Source organism: Lissotriton helveticus, chromosome 1_1 (genome assembly GCF_964261635.1).
Source record: "Lissotriton helveticus chromosome 1_1, aLisHel1.1, whole genome shotgun sequence".
Classification (NCBI taxonomy): Eukaryota; Metazoa; Chordata; class Amphibia; order Caudata; family Salamandridae; genus Lissotriton; species Lissotriton helveticus.
This window is the reverse complement of record NC_136057.1, coordinates 466,224,825-466,249,149: the sequence shown is the minus strand read 5'-3', so window position 1 is coordinate 466,249,149 and position 24,325 is coordinate 466,224,825. Positions and strand designations below refer to the sequence as shown.

The following is a 24,325-nucleotide window of genomic DNA, read 5'->3' as shown; positions in this document are numbered from 1 at the left end:
ATTGCGTGTCCCCCTGCTTGAAAGGACTTTGCTGTGTCCTGAAGTAACTTATCCCCCAGAGACCGAGGAGAGCTGGCTCCCTGTTGTGGAAACTCAGGAACGCAAAAGTTTCCAGGTGTGTCTCAGCGACGCTGTGTGCCTTGTGCAGCGTGAGACCTTCCTGAGGAGTGTCCTGTGATCGTGTGCACCCGTAATCCAAGTGAATCTCAGCGACGCTGTGTGCGTGTGCTTTGTGCAGCCTGAGACCTTCGTGAGGATTGTCCTGTGATCGTGTGCACCCGGAATCCAAGTGAGTCTTAGTGAGGCTGTGTGTGTGCTGTGTGCAGCCTGAGACCTTCGTGAGGATTGCCCTGTGATCATGTGCACCCGGAACTCAAGTGAGTCTCAGCGACGCTGGGTGCATGTACATCGTGCAGCCTGAGATCTTCGTAAGGGATTGCCTTGTGACCATGCTCACCCGGAGCTCAAGTGAGTCTCGGCGACGCTGTGTGCGTATGCCCTGTTACAGTCTGAGACCTTCGTCATTGCCATCCTCCCGGACCGGCATCCCCAGTAGAGCGGTGCCGCCGGCCCGAACCTAAATTGTAAATATTTATTAGAGGAGAAGTGCCGAGTTATGACTAGGTGCATGGGATCAATATCAAATTTTGCACACAGGCTAGGACATTGGACCCCAGAGAAGATTTTAAAATTAAGTAGCGCCATGAGTTGTGCTAAAGTGCTACATGGAAGTGAGGTATGGGGATTTATTGACGCCAATAAATTGCAGGTTGAAGAGATTAAATATCTTAGACGCCTCTTGAAAGTCCCCCAGAGCACACAGCGCATATTATTCATGAAGAGCTGGGTGTTAGATATATCACTGACACAATGGTAGTTAAACCTCTAGTCTGTTGGGAAAAGATCTGGGCAAATGAGGAGGCGGCACTAAGTAGGTCGGTTATACAAGACTGTCTTTCCCTTTACCACGGGCTTAAAATCCCTTGGTTAAGATATGTGAAGGCTTCCTTTGAAAAAATGGGGTGTGCAGGATAATGCCTTGGTCAAGGATCGTTTTTTCACATATTCTTTGACACTTTGTGAGGACAAAGAGCGTGTTAAGTCATCGGTGAGAGAACATTTAGTAGTTAAGTCTTCCTAGGGCATTGAACCATATCTGTCCTGTATAAGCAGTGCTCACAATAGATTTTTAATGACCCGGTTTAGGTAAACCTTTTGCATCATGTACTAGCGGAACCGGAAGGGTTTACACCGTCCATAGAAATGAAGGGGTCCTGTGACTGCAACAATAGGTCTCCACAGGACACCCTTCATTTCGTTTTACTGTGCCCATTTTATTCACATCCTAGAAGCCTTTTTTTGAAGGGCCTCTTAAAGAAAGCTAGATTCAGATAGGCGCGTGTGGCATTGTTATTTTTAAAATTGGCATCTGATGCTCTTACACTTTTTTGTATTATTAACTTTTTAAGGGCGGCATTTAGATTAAGGACCACAGGGGGCGGCGGAATTCCATAGTATCCCCGCTTGCCACATTTTATATTCATTTAAATTGTGATCCGCGTAGTGCCATAGGCCCGAATCAAGTTTTAAGATGAAGTAGAGGATTGAGGGGCATGAAACATGAGCTGAATAACCTCCTTTATCTGTTGAAGCTGTGCTGTGTAGATTCAATTTGCTGAACCACTTATTACCTGTAACCTTTTCTTTTAAAAATATTGTATCAATTTATTTTCGCATGCTGAATAAAGATTGTAAATAAATACTTCTTTTTTGTTTATACTAAGACATATATCTGGCTCAACAAAAGCCCTCTCCATACCAATTTTACCCGGTTAAGTTTTGACATATGCCAGCCACATGATTTGGAGACCATTATCAGTAGAGAGGCAGTCAAGTATGATGTTTTTGGTTAAGGTGGCCTTCTTATTATTCTAAACTGACTGCCAGATTATATCGTGCAAATTAAGTTTTTCGTGGTTTATGAAGTGAGAAGTAGAAATTGGAGCTGCGAGGAGCCGTCTGCAACATTGTAGTTAGTAATCCCCCATAGTTCAGCCCCTTAAGTTGCAATACGAACACATTGGGGTTTATGTATCTGTAACAAAGGTTTCAATTGTCCTCCTCCCAAGGTTGAGGGAAATTAAAAAGAGAGCCAATTGCCTTAAACAATTGTATTCAACGGTGTACAATACCAGAGGTCCACACACCTGAAGCAGCAAAAGTAACTCCCAAATATGGGAAGCTGTTTACGCTCGGTAGCCGGTTGACACCTACTGACGTGGCACATGCCATAGTATATGATTTTGAAAAGTTAATACGCAGATCACGAATGCCCATAAACTCAAACAAAAGCAAGTACTAACAGGCGAAGTTCTTTTGGCGTGCGGGTCATGAGCATAGCATCATCTGCATATAAAAGTGTTGGTAGAAGGCCACCCTTGATTTTTTGGAACATCACTAGTAATGCCTGTTAAAAACGGATCAGAGCAGATCAAAGCAGATCATTAATGTATATAATGAATAAAAGAGGAGGCAACACATACCCTTGTCTGACACCCCTACAAATCTCTATATCCTGAATCACTTCTCCTTTGTCACTAATTCTAACCCTGGCTCTCATGTTGGTGTGCAGATATGCAAGAAACAGTCCAGGAGTTGCATACAATCCATGTGATAGTAACATCTGCCATAATTTAGGGCGACTAACACAGTCAAAGGCAGAATATAAGCCCATGAAAGCCAGGTACAGATGTATTCGCTTTGCAACAGTATACGTGTCTAGCACCAAATTCACACATTGCTCAATTGTCCCAATGTTATTTCTAAATCTATATTGTGTTGTGTACAAAACGGAATCCACTTGGACCCCTCCTGAATTCTATTATATATAACACGCCCTAAGATTTTAAAAGGGGTGGCAATCAGCAAAATAGGCCTAGATCGGCTAGAGTCAATCCTAGTGCCCTTCTTAAATATGATGATTGATGTGCGTCAGTAGGTAGTCAGATCAGAATGTGCAAGGGTGTTAAACACATTGGTCAGGAGGGGGGGCGCAACAATCAATATGTAAATTGGGATGCCATCCAGCCCAGCAGCCTTTCCCCCAACACTTTGAATGATGGCCTCCCCACCTCGTCCAGGGTTATCTTAACATCTATCAACCTGCTACTGTCAATTTCAAAGAAATCGTCTGCAGGGGGAGCGGTTTAACCTTTCCTAAAATTAGTTTCCCATGCCTCGCTAGTAATATGACAGGAGATTGAGGACACTAACTACTTTTTGTGGCTCATCATCCTTAACGGTATCTTTTTATTTCATATTAGCCAATTTTTCTTTGATTGTTGACAGTGAGAAGTAAAACGTATATTTGCTCTATCAAACACAAGATGCTCCAAAACATGGGGGTGACAGCACAGTGAAAGTGACTATAAGTGCAGAAAGTGCATACCTGCTATGTACAGAAATATATACATGTGGCTGATAGGGATAATAGAGTGTTAGAGATCAACCCCACTAAGCGAATGTGTTTGATAGAGCAAATATACGTTTTACTTCTCACTGTCAACAATCAAAGAAAAAGTTGCTAAAATAAAATATAAATATAAATTTGCTGCCTTAAAAAGGCAAAGATCCAAGGAAAGTCTGTGCTCAACCAATACGATTTCATTTGAAATCACCCCAACGGCTCTTGCCAACATATATTGTTACGGGAGGGTGAGAAGCTAGGGGCGCCCCAGAAATTTTAAGCTTGCCCATTGTCATAAATCTTTGGTTCACCTGTTCGATGTCCCAGCACCAGGGCAGATTTTTACCAGGCCTCAAGGGGAGAGGGCCCAGCCCAGCCTCATCTAGGCACAGGCTGGCACTGGGGGACTGGAAAGCCCCTTTCAGCGCAGTGCCACCACCCTTGCACCGCATTGCAGGAAAGAGGTCAGGTGGACGTAGTCCTACCCCAGACCGGTAGGCCCAGCCTCTGGCAGCAAGGGGCCTCTCTAAAACCCCTAGTACAGGGGTCTCCAACCGGTCAATCACGAGCTACCGGTAGCTTGCAGAGACCCTGTGAGTAGCTTGCGCCGCTTCCTGCTCAATTTAGTAGCCCTTCAGTGTTGTTTGAGCTCTTTAGTAGATAATAGGACAGGTTGATTGAAACTACCTATAAGACCCTAATATATAATAGGCATGGGAGTTTACAGGCCAGCAGCTTTGTTTGACTTGCATGCGTGCACTGCTGAGTGCTTGATTTCATTTCAAAAGCAGCCTTGCTCTGCAGCACTGCCTTTAAACGTAAATTCACTGAAAACTCGACTTTGGTATTGTGGCCACTTAAAAAGTGATAATCCACAGTATTTGTACAAATTAGGTACACCCCAGGTCTCCCCTAGGTGTTCCAGCGGTGGGGGTTCAAGTAACTATAAGCAGGGTCCTAATAAAGGTTGTTTTATAAATCCTAGTGAGGGAAATCTGATCATTTTATGTTTTCCCCGTTATAGACACTTAGCCCATAGGCTAACATTGCAGTATTTTATGCACACATAATTATTGCTAGGAAGGGATTCAAATATCATTCGAAGACTCAGAAGAACGGTATTGATAAATCCGACAGATTGCCCATCTTGACTTTATCATTACTTGTACAGAAAAGACGTTATAAGACTTTCTTTTCAGTAAGCCAAAATCCAGCCTTCTCTTGCAGTCTCACCTTGAAGAAGGATCAAGGAGTGGACTCCCTGCAACTACAGGTTAACGGAGTCTAGGGCTAAGACACCTTCTGGTATTGCATGCTCTATAAAATTATTTCATTCATTCGTTCATTCACAGAGCCCACCTGCATCATCTCTACCAAGAGTGCCCAGCCTGGAGTGCATTCAATTGACTTTTAAGGTTTTGGCCAGGTGCATTGTGGGAATTGTGATCCCAACCTTCCAAGGACCATCCAGAAGATTCCAGATCCTTGGATTTGTGTTTTGGACACTTTGAACCCACAAGGAGACCTTCAGGAAGCACCTCCCTTTCCGGATTTGACTGGGACCTACTGGAAAATGAAGCCAGCAAATCCTATCTAAATCTGACCTAGTGAAGAGCAGCGAGGACCCTCAGAAGAAAAATCTCCAGAAAAGTTTCTCAGTGTGAAAGTAAAATTGTAACCGGGGCCTTTTGCTTGGTGTATCCAACCAAGGCTCCATCTCGGTTGGCCTGAAACTTTAAGCACTATAAAGTGGTTAATCTTTAAGAATTCATATCTCCGGTTCCCTATATTGGATATTTGTCATTTTGGTGTCTATTAGTTCATAAAAATATTTACTATGTTTATAAATTGGTTTGGGATTTTTATCGTGCGCTGTGTCTTACTTATTCGATTTATTGGTGTTTTAAATGCTTTATGTACCTGTCTCTTAAGTTAGGCCGGACTGCTCCATTACAGCAAACAAAAGGTTCAGCAATGGACTAATTTATTGAGACCTTTACTGGACCTTATACCATGTTAGTGGACTTATTACTGATGGTAAGTGCATAAACCAGGAGCGCGACAACCAGAGGGAGAAAAGTTTGATCGTGAATCTTTCCAACAGAAACCTGACTATTACAGAAGAAACCGTCCTGGAAAAAGGACTGGGCTTTGTCCCTACCCCGATTCCTGACTCATTCCAGGAAATGATCGAGCTGAAGCAGTTCTTTAGAAAGATACGTCTCCGGGCCTTCTTCAACAATCGGCCTGATTTACCCTGTGAGGACACGGGCCTTAGGAAGCCTTCCACCTTCACCCCTACTGATGGGATGGTCCCACCAGAGGTCTTGACTTTTGAAAGAGCAGTTTTGCAAACCATGAAGAACAAACCCTCTATCAAACCGTTCAACAACCTTTCCAATGTTGAAAGACAGGCAGCCTCCTCCCTCGGCAAGGATACTTCAATTGTCATTAAGCAAGCTGACAAGGGGGGAGCCACTGTCATACAAAACTACGATGACTATGATCAGGAGTGTAGACGCCAACTAGCAAATACGACCCATTACAGATTATTGACAGAGGATCCAACTAACCGACTGACCACTACCGTGATGTCTCTGGTCATTGAAGCAGAGACCAACGAATGGTTGAGCAAAAAAGAGGCAGAATTTCTGGTGACCACCGACCCGGTCATACCATACTTCTACACCCTGCCCAAGATACATAAGGGCACCACCCCAGTCCCAGGCAGACCAATCGTGTCGGGCATCGGTTCTATTTTAGAACCCCTTTCTCAATTCTGCGATGCCTTCCTGCAACCTCTGGTTAAATCCATCCCATCCTATTTACAGGACACGAGAGATGTGCTTCGACTCATCGACGACATGGACGGCAGGGAGGACATTGATCTTCTCCTAACCCTCGACGTGGAAGCGTTGTATACGAATATACCCCAACAGGCAACACTGGAAGTTGTGGACTCCCTCCTACGACAAGAGGAGTGGTCTTCCCCTACCCCGGTTTCATTTATAATGGAATTGGCACATATTGCATTGACTGAAAACTTTTTCAAATATGAGTCCAATCTATACCACCAGATCCGCGGGACATCAATGGGCTCGACCTTCGCGCCGAGCTTGGCTTGCCTCTACATGGCATCGTTTGAGAACAAATGCATCTACCCCCCTGATCACAACCCATTCCGTGAAAATCTCACGTGTTGGCGTCGGTACATCGACGACATCCTGGTGTTCTGGAAAGGGGATCGAACGACATGTGAGGCCTTCTGCACATGGATAAATCAACAAGACCCCTTTCTCAAATTCACGGGTACCATTTCCGATAAATCCATACCCTATTTGGACCTCAGCATAACCCTGGAGCCAACTACAATCAGCACCAGCCTCTATACTAAGGAGACTGACAGGAACAGCCTTTTGCCTTACTCCAGTCACCACACGAAATCCCTTAGGGACAACCTCCCCTTCGGACAATTTCTCCGCCTTCGGAGAAACTGCAGCTCAATCACTGATTACAAACGACATGCACAAGCCTTGCAAACCAAACTCCTCGATCGGGGTTACCCCACACGTCTTCTAAAAAACTCCACCAAGCGAGCCCTCAACAACAACAGAGAGGCCCTACTTGAGACACACCCCAAGGAGCCAGATGACAAGATCACTTGTGTCACCTCATTTACTAGAAATTCCTCATTCATTAAGAAAACTGTCAGTACCCACTGGGGCATTCTCAATTCCGCAGGTATGGAGTTACCGCACCCACGGTTTGCATTTAAAAGGACGGCTAACCTTAAGGACACCCTCATACATACCCGTCCCAAGAAAACCAGCACTCAATCTGTCAATACGCTCTGGGATCTCCCCCCAGTGACTGGACACTATCGCTGTGGCTCCTGTGTTGTCTGCCCCCAGACCATCCAGGGTAAGACCGTTACACTGAATAAAAACTTCTCTTGGACAATGAGCAGACATACCAACTGCAACAGCTCCAAATGCATTTATGCTTTGATCTGCCCCTGCGATTTATTGTACATCGGGATGACAATGCGTCCTGTTAAGCAAAGAATAATGGAGCACAATAGCAACATCAGATGTCACAAAACACATACAAAGCTGTACGAACACTGCAAGGACAACAATCACTCTCCAGAGAACATGCGCTGGACTGTCATCGAATCTTTACCTAACCTGAACCAACAAGCCCTGTTCAGATATGAACAGAGATGGATACATCGTCTTCAGAGCAACGATTTGGGATTGAATGATGGGGTGCCCTGGGCGACACTCGCCAGATAGTGATCAATCTGGACCAGTTGTCCAATTATTAATGTATCAACATGCCTGGCTGCACTCCTATACCACTCGATAGATGGCCTCCGGGCTAATAGTCCTAGGCTACGCTATCCCTAGCCCACGCCTTTGGCCAGGGCGATACTCGCCAGTTAGCCACTATTTATTTGGCTTAGCGGTCCAATTCTAAGCGCCTCAATACATACCTGGCTATATATAACTTCTAAACCCAGTCTGAGATGGCCTCTGTATATTGTCCAGCGATGCCCTCGTTGCTCCATACACGCGCTTTTTAAGGGGAACCCCGCTAGAGAGTTACTATTACTATTATTTATCTGGACCAGTTGTCCACTCTCTAGTACTCCAACCATGCTTTGCGGGCCTTTCCTAACCCACTCCAAGATGGCCCCCGCGTATTTTTACTCGGCCGCGCTATCTTCAACTAACCCCTCGTTGGTTTCCACTTCTGTGCGTCACAGACCCAGCAACTGGAGTGACACACCCCCCCGTCTGCGCGCGCTACTCTCCCTTATCAACACGGGAGTTTGCTGTATCACGGTGCCGGCTGTCCAGTCACCGGAGTTCCAGTGGGAGGGGTAGGTGCAGACAAGCCTGCCACCAGCGATACCTGAGGTAAGGTGGGGATCCGAGCACTGTTGGGCAGCCTGCATCTTACTTATTCACGCAGCTAGCCCTCTCACGGTGTTGGCCGACCGGCTGGGTACCTTTTTCCAATGATCCCGCTGTAATACGCTACTTTCCCCTTAGGAATTCCTCCATCGCTGCTGGCCCCACCTGGGCAGCCTGTGAGGCAGTAAGCAGGATTTCCTATGGGTAAGTGGAATAGTAACTCGTATACTAGCGTCTCCTTAAACGCACGCGTTCAGCATGGCATGTTGACTTGGTCAATTATAATTATTATTATTACAATTTTTCCTCGCTGGGATAAACGATCTTCCCGCGTTGAACTTACCTAATTGCAGAGTGTCAAATTACATCATATCCTCTAATGGTTTTATCTGTGCGGTTTTTTCAGCGTGTGTGGCTTAAACCGAGTCTACATATGCTTACATGACTTTCTATCACTGGCGCAATTCACTGCCTGACCACTGTGGATGCACCACTTCCCTGCTCAAATTCATAGGTGAGAATTTGACGCCTCCACTAAGATGCATGCTATAGCGATGCAGCACGGCAGCACTAAGCAGAGCGGCTCACCTAGGCGCACTGTGTATATATAACTTTTGTTTTATACAATTCTCACTCACAGCACTACCCGACCCTGTCACTACTTTCACAGAACGTTAACCACTGGGCATGTATCCTCTGACACCTGGGATATAGGCACCATAATGATGAACTACGGTCCATATATACTCTTGACATCATTGTCTGGTTACTTATCTCTTTTCTTTAGGAGGTCCATCATAAGGAATCAACTCCGAACGACACTATACAGGTCGTATACCAGTGTCCTCCGCTACTCGGGGGATGTTAGCAATCATATGAGCACAAGGTCCTGAAGAATCGCCCTTAGGGCGAGAAACATGTTGACCGTTTCCACAAACAAGGGTTGAATAAAGGTTTGGTCTCATTGTTTACCACTCCTTGTTACCCCTTTATATATTTTTTTAATAAAGCAGTGAGCCTGACCAATAAAAATCTTCTCTTTTTAGGACTCTACTGACTTTTTTTAACACACACCACCACGCTCACTATTGCACCTTATATAGGCCCCTCACACCCACACACCCGCTGGCTCGGAATAAAAGATCTCCGCCAAAGTGCAGCTTATCTTGCTGCCCGACGGGCATTGCACCGCCAGCCTGTCGTAGGAGCAGGATACCAATGATGACGCTGGACGGTCATCGGCTGGGACAACAGTTGTGGTCCTGCCGTTAGCCTGTGTGAGGTATCCTTACATTCTGAAAAGGGTCTACACCATGCACTCAACCCCCACTTTTTTATCTAGTGAGAGAGAAGAGAGGCTGAGCTAAAACTATTTAGCTCCCTCTGGGGAACTCTGTACAATTCTATTGTTTGCTGCAAGTGCATAATTACCCCTACCATTAACCCACTTTTCAAAAAGTATCTATTCCTAACAAATGTAATGGCTTTTACAAATATCGGCCCACTTTATTGCCTAGATCTTTATTTCCTCCCACTTTTTTTCTCCTTTCTTGAACCTTACCCTCCCACATATCCTCACAGGAACCTTTCTTCTTTTTGCCTCTACCTATCCTTTCTGCAGGATTCCGTAGGTAACACAATGATTGTATATATGTATTAACGTCTTTCAACTCATGAAACCTTCAACTAGGTGTTAGTTACGCTGATCAGAGGGAGGGATGCGCAGATATTGGATAACACAACAGCCAGTGCAATGCGAATGATATTCAACCTGCCTAAGTACACCTTGCAGGCACAAATAAGGCTTGAATTTGGTCTGAGGAATCAAAAAATAGAAAGAATGGGCACCTATGCCAAAAGCTGCCATAAAATACATGGAGCCGAAATCTCAAGCTTGGATCACCATCTCTGGAAGGAGTTAGAAAGGAAAAATAAGAGTGCAGCTGCAAACTATTTAAAGCATTCAAAAGACTCCTTGGAACTACAAGATGCCTGGAAGAGCATCGGATCTCATAATACGTTCAAACAACTAGTAAATAAATCTGTAAGGATTTTTTCGCTAGTAGAGGACAAAGCAACACTAGCCAACAGAGCTCACGGCTGGACCGTCATCCAAAACTATACCAGCAGCTCCTGTCAAAGCCACCTAGGAGTCGGTTACACACGGACCACAAAGGAGAAGTTAATACGATTAGGCTGGGCATTCTTCCATCACAATACCATCTTCACGCTTGGAAACGGCCCCAAACAATAACAAATTGCCTTTTATGTGGGGACCCAAAGGAGGATATCCTTCACCTAATATGCATTTGCAAAGGACTGGAAAAGGAGCGCAGATATCATTTAAAACCAACCCTAAAAAAACTGGGAATAAGAACATGCCAGCAGGCGGTCAAAGCATGCTTTCATGGCAAAAATATCCAATTAGCAAGTCATCTTGTCAAATTTCTGTAAAAAGCGGAAAAAAAGCAGAACGCCAGAAGGGAGAGATTGGACGAAACAAACTCATACGGCATTTAAGTTCAACTGCCCCACTCGGCCACGACAAGGAACAACCACCCCAACGTTAAAACCTTGCATATGCAAAAAAAAAACAGAACTTCAGACTCTTCTAACTTTTACGCTGGCACGAATGGGGCTCAAGAAAACGGCATTCGTCATTAAATAATATAAGCTGCGCTCCTAGACATTCTGGATGCGCCCATTTTCAATCGCAAAATATATAATTCTTCCTTTTTTAAACAAGCATGCACACTTCTGTCGCTATGGGTCAGTCACAACGTTACAGAAGCTGTTTGCAACCAACGGTCTATCGTTTGACTGTCACGTCCACCTGACAGTGCTGCTCAAAATTTCTCCAAGAACCTGCAGTCGCATGGACTTGAATATAGACACTTTGGGCCACATAACGATTCATTTTTATCTTAGTTTATGGAAAGCGCTAATGATGCCCAATTTTTAGAATGCACTTTTTAGCCTCATGAAATGTTTCTGTTTTAAAGCAATTTTAACCAAATGTATTTATAAAAAGGGTTGTACTAGATAACATTGTAATTTAAGTTCGTTCATATGTATAAGCTCATGTAGCTGATTGCAATGGTTTTAATTAACTGTGCAATAAAGAATTATTTACTTGATTCACGAAAATCATTCCACAAAGTATTCTTTCATCAGTACTTAGCCATCTGAATAAAAAAAATACACTGTACTATTTGTACTTGGGTAATAAAGTGAGAATCTCTTTTAATTGGCAGGCAACCCTGGTTTTATGGTTGGGGCTTTAATCTTCCCCGAGGCCAAGCTCTATTAGACAAATGGAACAATATTCCAGAAGCAACTGATATTCTTATAACACATGGACCTCCTCTCGGTAAGAATTTAATAACTATTAATTAATGGTCATTTTACACGTTGTTTGAGCCAGTGCCTGGAACCGGAGCTTGGCTGTTAGCAGCCTAATGGATGTAAGAACAGTTTATGTTAATAAATGTAAAGTCTAAAAGGCTAATTGAAATGCAACCCAGAGTACAAAATTGCCATTTTCCTTTACGTAGATAACAATGTGCTGTGCACATCACTTCTTAAAGATTTTATGCTACAATTACATAGCTATTTTCACTTGTATATCTAAATTTCGCATATAAATGGACTATTTTGTACGAGTGCAAACCCTCTTTCATAAAGCTTATATGTCGGATTTGTACTTGTAAAAGTATTTACTCCCACTGAAGTGTCCATGTGAGTAAATCTCCTCATATCTGTGACAGTGGGCAATTTATGGTGGGAATACCCTCAAAAGTAGTGCACGCCCACCAACCTACACATTTTGTTCGTATTCTACAAACATTTTATGACATTTCACACCCTGGAAATGTTTAGAGATTTACACTTGTGATTCACAGGAGTAAACCACTTTGGGAGGGAAGGGGGGGGACAGATCGTTCTATGGCATTCTCATGGTGGACTGTAATACTTTATAAGAACCTCAAATAAATAAATTCAAGCAATATGGTGGATGTGTCTGGGAATTTGCTTCTGTACTTAGAAAACAAATTTCCCCCACCCCGATGCTCCTCATGGGAAAAGTCCAGCCCAAACTGCCTGGCTAGGTCATCTCTGAACCAGAACACAATCTGGACTGTTTCCATTGGAGCAGTGTCAAGACTGATTTGCATATTGCTGGTACCAAAGGTGGAATGGTGTGCAAAATAAAGATGGACTAGGATGCGGCCCTGAGTAAGTACCAGTGACTGAGATTAATTCAATCATTCCATTCATCACCTTTTGTATACTTTGGTATGCAACCATTAGTGGGATGGGTATGACCAGACATGAGTCCCGTACACACTGTGTCATTTGAACCAAGCTATACCCAGCTGATGAGCCCATAACAAGGGCAAAACCAGTTCTAGCTTGCTTGTTTTTTGGTTGAGGGAAGGCTTGGCATGGCAGTTCAGCCTGGATTGTTACCATGAGAAGCAAGGTCAAGATGGATTTGCCTATGGCTGGATCCAAGCTAAGGAGTCATGGTGAACAAAAAATGATGGGGTTTGATGCAGCACGAGTGATTGCCAGTGTCTGATAATAATTTGAGCATTCCATCCATCCCCTTGTTTTTGCATTTGATGCCCTAAGCCCCCGGGTATGCCTAGACGTGAGCCCTGGGCTCACTGTGCCACCGGAACCAAGCTATACCTGACTAAAGAGCCTTGTTAGAGTGAAGCCAGTCCTGGGTTGCTTGTGTTCCAGTTCAGGGAGGACCTGGCCTGGCAGGTCAGGCTGGACTGTTACCATGAGGAGCAGGGTCAAGACTGATTTGCATATGGCTGGGTTCAAACTGAGGTGGCATTGTGGGAAAAAAAATTGATTGGGATGCAGCCCAAGCAATTGCCAGTGACTGAGATTCATTTGAGCGTGACATTGATCACCTTGTTGTTTTTGTATTTGATGCCCAAATTGTGCCGGGTATACCCAGACGTGGACACCAAGCTCACTGGAACCAACCTATACATACCTATACGTAGCTGATGAGCCCTAATTAGGTTGAGATTGGTCTTAAGTTGCTGGTGTTCTGGAAGATCCTGTCCTGGCAGTTTGGGCTGGACTGTTCCCCATGAATAGGAGAGTCAAGGCTGATTTATATATGGCAGGGTCCAAACTGAGGTGACATGATGGGCAAACAAAGATGGATTGAGATATAGCCCAAGCAATTGCCAGTGGCTGAGATTAGTTTGGGCATCCCATCCATCTCCTTTTTGTTTTTGAGTTTGAGCCCCACACATCAGCACTTGGATAGCTATCTACCCTGTGAATAAAACATATACATTTTTGCAACACCAGGCCCACAGTTGCACTTGTGCAAAGAAAGTAGTTTCAGTTCCATGACAGTATATCTGATAGAGACTACTAGCTGCAGAGTTCGAGGCATGTGGGCTGCTAAATTCATATCTATAGCATAGATCGCCGCCTAGTGTTGGGTCCGGATGATTGCACATTGTTGTCCTGGAAAAGTCTTCGAAGTATCACGAGATAGGTGGCTCCTCCCCTGGACTACAGTGCGCATGGGCATCGACTCCATCCCCAGATTGTTTTTTTCCGCCATTGGGTTCGGATGTGATTTCGACATCTCCTGTTCGGAATCGTTATAGAACTTTTTCAAGGCCAAAAGGCCTTCTTTGCACCGTCGGTATTGTTGGCGTTCGGTCCCGACTATACTCCAACTCGTCGAGTCGGATATCCGGGGAGTCGTGTGACTCTTCGGTGATCGTGCCCAGTCGACGCAGCAAGACTTCGACGGCATGGAACGGAGTCCGTTCAAGAACTGTCCGGTGTGTGGTTCCAAGTACCCACACATTGACGTCCATCCCGTGTGCAACAAGTGCTTGTCGCCGGACCACGACGAGGCCAACTGTATGGCCTGTTCCAGATTTCGATCGAAGAAAACGATCAAGATGCGGCGCGTGGCGCGCCTCAAGGCCCAGCGATCGGCTCCGGCACCGGTGGACATCTTCGACGAGGAAGCAGACGAGCAAGAGCTTCAACTGCAGATTTCACCTACATCGGTGGATGTCGAGTCCGACTACGGAGCGGACGTCGAAGGCCAAGAACTAGAAGAAGTTGTCGATGAGGTAGGGGACGACGAAGAAGCATATGGGGCCATGGAAGATAGCTCGGAGGAAGAGCTATGCCCCGTTCGTACTCTTACCAAGGCTCAGGTCGCGGGATCGCCACACGGCCTTACCCAAGACCTTACACCACAATCCACGGCCACGCCTTCCGGCCCGGCTACGGACACCTCAGCGGAGCCGCCATTACCGAAATCGAAACCGAAACTGAAAGCATCGGTCTCGACGAAACCTAAGATGGCCGAGACGCCATCGAAACCGAAGACGTCTGCTCCACCATCAACGCCGTCGTCTTCGGAGGCCTCGAAGCCAAAGAAAGCTATTGACCAGGCAAAGGTGCCGAAGGTGGTCAAGGAGTCAAGCTCGAAGAAAGCCGTCGAACCGGTGTCGAGCACGGCGGTCAAGTCAAAATCCAAGAAGGCTGTCGAGCCTGCATCAGGAAAGTCTGTCGAGCCGAAAAGCAAAAGGCCCGTCGAGACGGAGTCAGCCAAGGGCGCCAAGCCAAAAGCAAAGTCTGCCGATCCGAAGCCGTCGGCGTCGACGTCTGCGACCGAGAAGAGTGGTCGAGGCGCACCGATCAAGGATGCTCCTGCACCTAGGACAGACAAACAGAAGTCAACAACGCTCGGGTCTTCCCCTGGGGGCGGACCGAGGTCATCGGCCGGGTCGACGAAACCATCGGCTTCCTTTACGAAGCAGGTCTCGGACTCCCTCAAAAGAATTAAGGACAAGGCTTTAGCATCGGAACCGAAGACACCTTCCGCGCCGAAGCCAGCTGTCCCACCGACAAAAACCTCGACGCCGATCCTCTACACGTTACCGCCTAAGGTGGCGCCGAAGGCCTTTGCACCACGGTCGGTGCCCAAAGACACTGTGTTGAAGTCAACTCACCCGGCTGGGAGTTTAAGTCATCGACAACCTTTAATTGAAGAGCGGGCGGAGCATTTCATCGATGCCGACACCGGAAAGCTCACGCTTTACAAGAGGAAAATAACTTCACAGCCTCTGGAGTCATTTACAATTCCTCTAAAGAGAAAGAAGCCTGCACCAGAAACACCAGTACTGGTTGAACAGCTTCTTCCACAGCCTAGGAGGAGTGCCACACCTTCACCAACTTACTCTAATGGAGATGAAGGGGAGCAGGATGAGGAGTACAATTTCCCTGCACACACAGAGCCTGATGAGCAACAGGACTCGTGGATGGACACAGGTGATCAGGGGGACCAGCAAACAGTCCATGACCCTCAGGTTTACAACGTAAAGACGTCGCCCACTGAAGATTCGGCGGCATTTAATGCCTTGATTGAAAGGGCAGCTACAAACCATAAAGTGGAAATGCATGCTGACCCTGTGGAGGCTGACTTCCTTTTTGACACTTTCTCCACTGCTGAAAAAACTGTCAAAACTCTCCAAATGCTAAAAGGGGTCCTTAAGCATGCGGCAGACATTTTCAAAGAACCCACGAGATCAAGAGTTGTCAACCCTAGAATAGAGAAAAAATACAGGCCGGCACCTGGCGACCCAACCTACATAAAGGGCCAGTTGCCTTTGGACTCTTTGGTGGTCTCTAATGCCCGCAAGAGGGCGAACTCCCAAACCACGGGTGAAGCTCCTCCCCCAGACAAAGAGTCAAAAGTGCTGGAGGCATCGGGGAAAAGGGTGGCAGCTCAGGCGGCCAACATCTGGCGCATCTCAAACACGCAGGCTCTGTTGGCCAGATACGATAGGGCACACTATGACACCCTAGAGCAGCTATTGCAACACCTTCCAGACCAGTTTAAAGAGGGAGCTGAAATGCTTATCCAGGAGGGAAAGCTCATCTCCAACGCTGCTATAAAGTGTGCGCTAGACGTTGCGGACACGGCCGCGAGAGCTATCAACACTAGTGTCATGTTGAGACGTCAGGCATGGCTCCGCATCTCAGGGTTCAAGCCTGAGATACAGACTACTATCCTCAACCAGCCCGTTAACCCAGACAGGTTATTTGGACCAGAGGTGGACGCCACCCTGGAAAAGATTAAGAAAGATACTGAGACTGCCAAGTCCATGGGGGCTCTCCAGTCCCAGCAGTTTCGAGGGAACACTTTTCGTCGCTCAGGCAATCGAGGTGTTAACAGAGGCCAAATGTCACAGCAGACACACTTCAACAAAGGTGGGGCGCAATCCTTGTACCCCAAGCAGAGTAGAGGAGGATACCGGGGACACAGCTCCAAGGGCAGAGGCAGAGGCAACAACAGTTCCCGTTCCTCTGCCACCAACAAACAGTGACTCCCTGTCACTGCCCCCCGACCATCCAACACCTGTCGGGGGGAGACTCCAACGGTTCCTGCCAGTCTGGAAGTCCATCACCACAGACAGGTGGGTCAGGAAACTTATCCAGTTCGGCTATTGTTTGGAGCTAACATCCACTCCACCAAACATACCCCCAAAACAACGTCCTATGTCGGCAGAGCACTTGCACTTATTGCAGCAGGAGGTTCTTGTGATGCTGCAAAAAGGCGCAATAGAGCTCGTGCCAGTGGAGGAAGAAGGCACAGGGGTTTATTCCCTGTACTTCTTAATCCCAAAGAAGGACGGCTCACTCAGACCGATTCTGGACCTATGCCCGCTGAACCAGTACATTCTCTCAGAACACTTCCACATGTTGACACTGCAGCAGGTTCTTCCGTTGTTAAACCAGGGAGACTTCCTCGCAACCTTGGACCTCAAGGATGCTTACTTTCACATACCACTCCATCCATCCCACAGGAAATACCTCAGGTTCACCATCCAAGGCCGGCATTACCAGTTCAAGGTCCTCCCCTTCGGAGTGACCACTGCCCCCAGAGTGTTCACGAAATGTCTGGCGACAGTAGCGGTGCACCTCAGGAGACAGAGCATACATGTCTACCCTTACCTAGACGACTGGCTGGTTCAAGCCAAATCAGCCCAGCAGTGCGCCGCAGACATGTCCCACACCATTCACCTCCTTCACAGTCTGGGGTTTTCACTAAACTATCCAAAGTCGCACCTTCAGCCAGCCCATGTGCGGCAGTATTTGGGCGCGACGATAAATACTCTGGCTGCCACAGCTCAGCCAAACCCAGCGAGGATCGACAACATCCAGTCAATACTCCAGAGGTTCAGACCGCAACACTCACTCCCAGCAAGAGTGTTCATGCAGTTGATAGGCATGATGGCCTCCTGCATCTTCATAGTCCCGCACGCAAGGTTGCATATGCGTCCGCTCCAAGAATGCTTGGCACGTCAGTGGACTCAGGCTCAAGGACAGTTGAACGACCTAGTGTTGGTGACCGGTCGGGCATACACCTCTCTGCATTGGTGGAATCCACACAACCTTTGCAAGGGCCGACCGTTCCAAGAGCCTGTGCCACAGATTATCCTGACGACGGACGCATCTCTCCAGGGATGGGGAGCTCATGTGCTCCACTACACGGTGCAGGGACTATGGACGACGCAGCAAAAGAAGATGCACATCAACTACCTAGAACTGATGGCAATCTTCATGGCACTCAAGTCCTTCAAAGTACATCTGTGCAACAAAGTCGTGTTGATCCGGACGGACAACATGACAGCCATGTACTACATCCAAAAGCAGGGAGGTACACACTCTCCACAGCTGTCTCATCTGGCTCAGAGCATGTGGAAGTGGGCCATTCAGAGGAACATCTTCCTCATGGCGGAACACCTCCCGGGCAAGGACAATCAGATGGCGGATCTGCTCAGCAGGTACAGCCACCAAATGCACGAGTGGGAGTTACATCCATCAGTACTCCGCCCGTACTTCCAGAAATGGGGTCATCCCGAGATACACCTGTTTGCCACAAGGGAAAATGCAAAATGCCAAAGCTTTGCTGCCAGGTTCCCTCACCACAGTCGCAGGGCAATGCGATATGGATGAACTGGTCAGGCAGATTTGTGTGCGCTTTTCCCCCCAGCACCTCTCATACCGCTGGTGGCAAGAAAGCTAAAGCAACACTCGATGACGCTCATCCTGGTTGCTCCAACGTGGGCCCGCCAACCATGGTACACCACGTTTCTAGAACTCTCCGTGGTACTGCATCAAAGGCTACACCTCACTCCCAGGCTCTTGACGCAGAACCATGGCGACATTCAGCATCCAGATCCGCAACAGCTCAATCTGGCGATCTGGCTCCTGAGGTCTTAGAGTTTGGCTACCTTAATTTGCCCCCGGAATGCATGGACATCATCCGGGAGGCAAGAAAGCCCACTACCAGAGCTTGCTATGCGGCAAAATGGAAGAGGTTTGTCATTTACTGTACGGAACACAATATCAACCCGCTAGATGCATCCATTCCTAATATCATCTGCTATTTGTTACATCTTTACAAATGCAATCTAGCATATGCTTCCATTCGGATACACTTATCCGCCATAGCGGCTTATCTCCAAAACAGGCAGCATCTCTCTGTTTTCAGGGTGCCTGCCATTAAAGCATTCCTAGAAGGGCTGAAGCGGGTTATCCCTCCCAGGACCCTGCCAGCTCCTGTGTGGAACCTCAATGTGGTACTCACCAAGTTCCTTCCTAAGGTGGTGTCGCAGTTTCATGTCAATCAAACCATCGAACTGCCCGCATTCTTTCCAAACCCAGAAACAGTGGCACAAAGAATGCTCCATACGCTTGATGTCAAGAGGGCGTTAATGTACTATATTGACAGAACACAACATTTTAGGAAAACACAACAACTCTTTGTTGCCTTCTCAGCCAGGCACAAAGGAAACCCCATTTCCAAAGCAGGAATAGCCAGGTGGATCGTTAGGTGTATTCAGATTTGCTATCAGAAGGCTAAGCGCACTCTAACGGTCCCCCCCAGGGCACACTCCACACGCAAGTTGGGGGCCTCCATGGCATTCCTAGGTAACATTCCTTTGGAAGACATTTGTAGAGCAGCCACATGGTCTACACCACATACGTTAACCAAACATTACTGTGTAGATGTGCATTCCAAACAGCAGGCAGCTGTAGGACAGGCTGTTCTTAAAACACTTTTTCAGACTTCTGCAGCTGGCACGGGCGGCCGCCGTTAATGGAGGGACTGCTATGTATTCTATGCTATAGATATGAATTTAGCAGCCCACATGCCTCGAACTGAATATGCTACTTACCAGTATGCATCTGTTCTTGGCATGTAGGGCTGCTAACATTCATATCGCCCGGCGCCCGTAGCGGCTGCAGACTTTTATTGCATTCAATCTCAAGCATGGCCATCGCTTACATTATTAAACTCCATCTTTGCCACAATGGCTAAAAACAATCTGGGGATGGAGTCGATGCCCATGCGCACTGTAGTCCAGGGGAGGAGCCACCTATCTCGTGATACTTCGAAGACTCTTCCAGGACAACAATGTGCAATCATCCGGACCCAACACTAGGCGGCAATCTATGCTATAGATATGAATGTTAGCAGCCCTACATGCCAAGAACAGATGCATACTGGTAAGTAGCATATTCATTCCTTCACGTAGAATTATCCCCAGGAGTGAGACTGGGTCAGGAAAACTTTTGCCACAGCATCCCTGTGCGCCGGGGCAGGGCGACACCACGCGACTCTTCCCAGGCATCATCCGCGTACGTGACGTCAGCGAGGTCACATAAGACCCATCCCAGCGCATCAGTTTTTTCCTTTTCCGCGTGCAACGCGAATCCGGTCCTTGCTACGGGCCTGTTTGGGCCCTCTTTTTTCCTTCCATTGTCCCTGTGGAACAGTGTGCGAATGCCTTCTAGCTTCAAGACTTGCACGTCGTGTGGGCATCTTATGTCGGCGACGGACCCTCACCTCATTTGTATGTGGTGTTTGGGGGAGGATCACGGCACCACTGATTGTGCGGCATGCCAATAGTTGAAGTCGAGGCGGGAGCGCCGGATGAAACTTCTCTCGGCGCGGCTCTCTAGGTCAACGTCCTCCCCTCGGTCTGCTTTGGCGGACATCTTCAGATACGGCCGTGGTCGTCGTCCTCGCATGAGCGTCGCTCCCCGGTGGGTAAGTGTTGCAGTTTGTCCCTGGGAGCTGGGTTTCGGCCTGCTGGGGGCGTAGGCTCTCTGCGGGTGATCCAGCCCCGTGTGTCATCCTATCCACCGATTCCCGGTGCTAGGGCGTCGAGAGTCCAGATGGAGACATATGCTGCAGCTTTGCAAGCCTCGCTGGCGTCTCCTCCTCCTCCTTCCCCCTCCTGGGGTGTCAGCAGATCCCTTGCTTTGCGTGGGGCCCTCCGCGGCGCCACCAGCGGCTTCAGCCCCATCGCTGACTGGTTCGGATCCAGGCTTGGTGGACGTGGTGCTGTTGGGGTGCGTCTCCTATGGGGCACCTCCTTCAGACCACGGCGTCTCTGCCTTGATGCAAACTCCCGCGGGAGTCCCTGTGGTGTTGCGGGAGGTCGCCGTGGCTCGGGTCGCATCCCCGAGCCCCTTTCGGTCCTTTGACAAGATGGTCCTGTCACAGCCGAGGTGACGCCGCTACGGCGCCGGCAACGGCTGGACAGTACGGAGCCACAGGGGTCGGTGGACCCTCCTCATCCCGTTTTGGGTCGTGGCTGGGTGCGGACCCCTTGTCCCTCTTCGGGACCTTCTCGTCCCTCCCCACAGGTGGCTGCCTCGTCGGAGGGCCAGTCGGAGGTTGAATGGTCCCTGGCGCCGCCACATGGGTTGCCGGACCATCTCCGCCACATTCTGGTCCGCAGCTGGTGGAAGGCTTCGTGTCACTCCACAGGCCCTTCTCGTTCCTCCAGGCAGGTGGCTGCCTCTGCGGGGGTCGAGTCGGCGTCGCTCCGGCGCCTCACTGTGGGCCAGTTCGGTTCCGGCTCCACTCTTGTCCCCGATGCGGTGTGACTGGGAGGAACCCTGTCCCGCGACGCCAGGTGGTGCCGACGTTCTGCCTCCGGCAGCAGACTCTAGGGCTCCGCGCAGGAGTCGTTCTGCGAATTGATCTTCAGACGCTCCGTCTTCTCTAGAGACAGGCTGTATATTGGTGTTGTCTTCCCCGGAGACTGGTCGCCGCGTGGTATCTTTTTCACCGGTGTCGTCGAAGGGCGGCTCCCTGCCTTTCCTGAGGCAGAGGTGTTCGTCTGAAGAGCGGCAGGTCCCTCATTCTTCAGCTCCCTCTGACTTCCAGGTCTGGCTCTTGCCCGTCCCGCTTGGCTTCGGGGACTGTCGCCTTAGTTTGCAGCCGTTGCCCACGGAGGAGCTGCTTTCTCCACCGCGGGGCCCTACGGAGGTGGGTGCGGCCTTTGCTCACGCGGTGCCCAAGGCCGTGTTTATTTTGCGCATGGTTGACCCGGTTGCTCACTTTCAGGCGCACCATCTCTTGGAGGTTCTACACCAGGTGTCTGGTGGGAGGGAGATCTTACTTCCCTTTGAGGGTTCGCTCCTTTCTTCCCTGACGGGGGCTTAGAGGCGTCCCGCCTCAGGGGATCTGGTGCCTCACCACCTTCTGCACCGGCATCTTTTGGCTCTGCGTGACCCGGCATGCCTTTCCCTCCACCCCTCTGCTGCCAGTCCGCTTTTGCGGACCGCCTTTCCCTCCGTGCCGCCACTATTGACTCCGCCGTCCCTGGATGTCCGCTGGCTGGATTCTTAGGGGCCCAACATGTTCGCCTCGACCAGCGCTGCCCTGCAGGTCCTTAACAACTTGTGTGTTTTGGTTGGGGCCTCCTCTTGCTTATGGGACTCAGCGGAGTCTCTGGGATCCGCAGCCTCCCAAGAGACGGTCCAGGTGGACTTACGGCATCATGCTGTGGATGGCCGGGAACTAGCGGCGTTTATTCTCCCCTCCGCTCTAGACATCTCAGAGGTGCTGGGCCGGGCCATGGCTTCCACAGTCGCCCTCTGTCGCCATGCTTGGCTTTGTGACGGCGTGTTCTCTGAAAATATTCGGGAGCGGCTCATTGGTCTTTCGTTTGACGGCAGCCTGTTGTTCCATGCCCCGGCTGCCTCCGCCATCCAAAGGTTCCTGGCAGGGCTCCGTCCTCCTCCTCCACCTTATCCTCCTCCTCCTTCCCCTCCTCAGTGACTGCTGAGTTGGGCTGGGCCTGGGCTTTCTTAGGCCTCTTGTTCTGACTGTGGAGTGTGCTTTCGGGCCATTGAGTCCTCCTTGGGATTTTGGCATTGTTGGCTGCTGGACGGCCCTTTGTTGCCTATGTGTGTGTGTTTGCTGGAGTTGTTGCACAGACTCGGCCCTGAGATTAGGCCTTCTGCTGGGACCTTTTGTTTTTTCCTCTGCTGCCAAAGTTCTTCAAAAGAGTGTTCACATATCTTGGGACTTAATGTACCCAATGTGGGGTAGTGGTAGCTGTTATAGAGCTTGCGCTCTGCTAGGGAGTTCTGGTCGCCTTCGGGTGCCGGTTCTCCATGGCGTTTCTGTATGTTGCTTTTGCTTCTTGAGGTCGTGTGCGTGGCCCCTCATAGTGTTGGGGCCGGGCATTTTCTCACCTTCCTGCCCCTGTCCTGAGGGCTAGGGTGCTACTGCATGCTCCCTTGTCAGGCGTAGACTGCCCGGTCTTTCTGGGGACACAGGCTGTTCTTCTTGCTTTTGGCAGCTTATGACTGTAGGCGCTGTTCTCGCTGGCCTGTTGCCATCAATCTAGAGGGAGCTTGTCTTCCATCCCTCTTTTCCTTGGGCTCTCTGGGCTTCTTCTTCTGCTTCTTCCTCCTCTTCCTGTCTTGGTATTGGATGGAAGCTCTGTTGCCTTGTGAGGGAGTTCTTCTGCTGTGAGAGTACGGGCCTCCTCAGTCTCTTTTTCCTCATATACCCTCTGGGGTCGGTGGTGTTCTCCTTGTGAAGGTTCCTCTTGCCTGGCGGGGATGAAGTTTCTCTTCTAGCCCGCAGATCTGGTCCCCTGTGGGACCTTCTGTTCCATCCAGGCTGATGGGGTCCTTTGGCAGACCCTCCTTTACCGTGGGTATTGCTAGGGTATCTATTCTTCTATTCTACGTGAAGGACTCTGCGGCTAGTAGTCTCTATCAGATGTACGAGTTACTTACCTTTGGTAACGATGTTTCTGGGAGAGACGATTCTAGCCACAGATTCCTTCACGCCCCGCCCTTCATCCCCATTCTGCGAGGACCCTTGGGTTGGTCTTCGGTACTCTCCTCCTGGTGAGGGGCTGTGTCTCCTGTGAGTACCTTCTTTGGCTCCTGACGGGTGGCTCCATCTGGTTGCAGTTCATTCCTCCTCTTGGTTCCTTGGAGGTTGGTGTTACTGTGCTTCTGTGCCCCGCTACTCTGGTTACTCCAGGTTTGGGGGGGTTCCCTTCAATCTCTGTCCTTCACTCCCTTCCTGTTGCTGCTGAGGGTCCTGGCCCCTCTGCTTTCCTCCGAATAGGGGTCATCTTGCTAGGCCTTGCCCTTCTTCCCTGGGGGGTTGTTGCCCTCTATGATGGGGTGGCTTGGAGGTTTGTGTTTCTGTCTGTCTTGGAACTGGCCTTCCTTCCTTCTTTCTGGATGGGGTTGGTGGGCCTGTAACGCGTATCATGGCTTTCTGCATGTTCCTTGTTTCAGGGGAAAGTCTGTCTATGTGCTGGTAGGGTGGCTGCTCAGGGCTCTGCTCTGTTCTTCTCTGCCCCTGCCTTTGGACACTGCAGTGTTGCACTGTTTTTTCTTGTGTCGTTTGTCTCTTTTTTTTCTACTCTTTCGCACGCTGTTCCCATGCTTCCACAGTTTTTTGTCTGGTGGCTCCGCGTTGTGGTGCGGAAAAGTTCCTTGAAGAAAACTGACTTAGGTGCGCTGCGATGGGTCTTATGTGACCTCGCTGACGTCACGTACGCGGATGACGCCTGGGCGGAGTCGCGTGGTGTTGCCC

At 48.8% G+C, this 24,325-nt stretch overlaps 1 protein-coding gene across 5 annotated transcripts in view; it reads left to right on the top strand.

The window, feature by feature from the left end:
• The window catches only part of MPPED1 (metallophosphoesterase domain containing 1), an 881,293-nt gene that overhangs the window by 700,722 nt on the left and 156,246 nt on the right, over nucleotides 1-24,325 (top strand). For all 5 annotated transcript variants that reach the window (XM_078673877.1, XM_078673876.1, XM_078673875.1 and 2 more), the window contains one exon: nucleotides 11,640-11,755. In XM_078673877.1, the coding sequence (XP_078530003.1) occupies nucleotides 11,640-11,755 (116 nt within the window). The remainder of the gene's footprint in view (nucleotides 1-11,639; nucleotides 11,756-24,325) is intronic.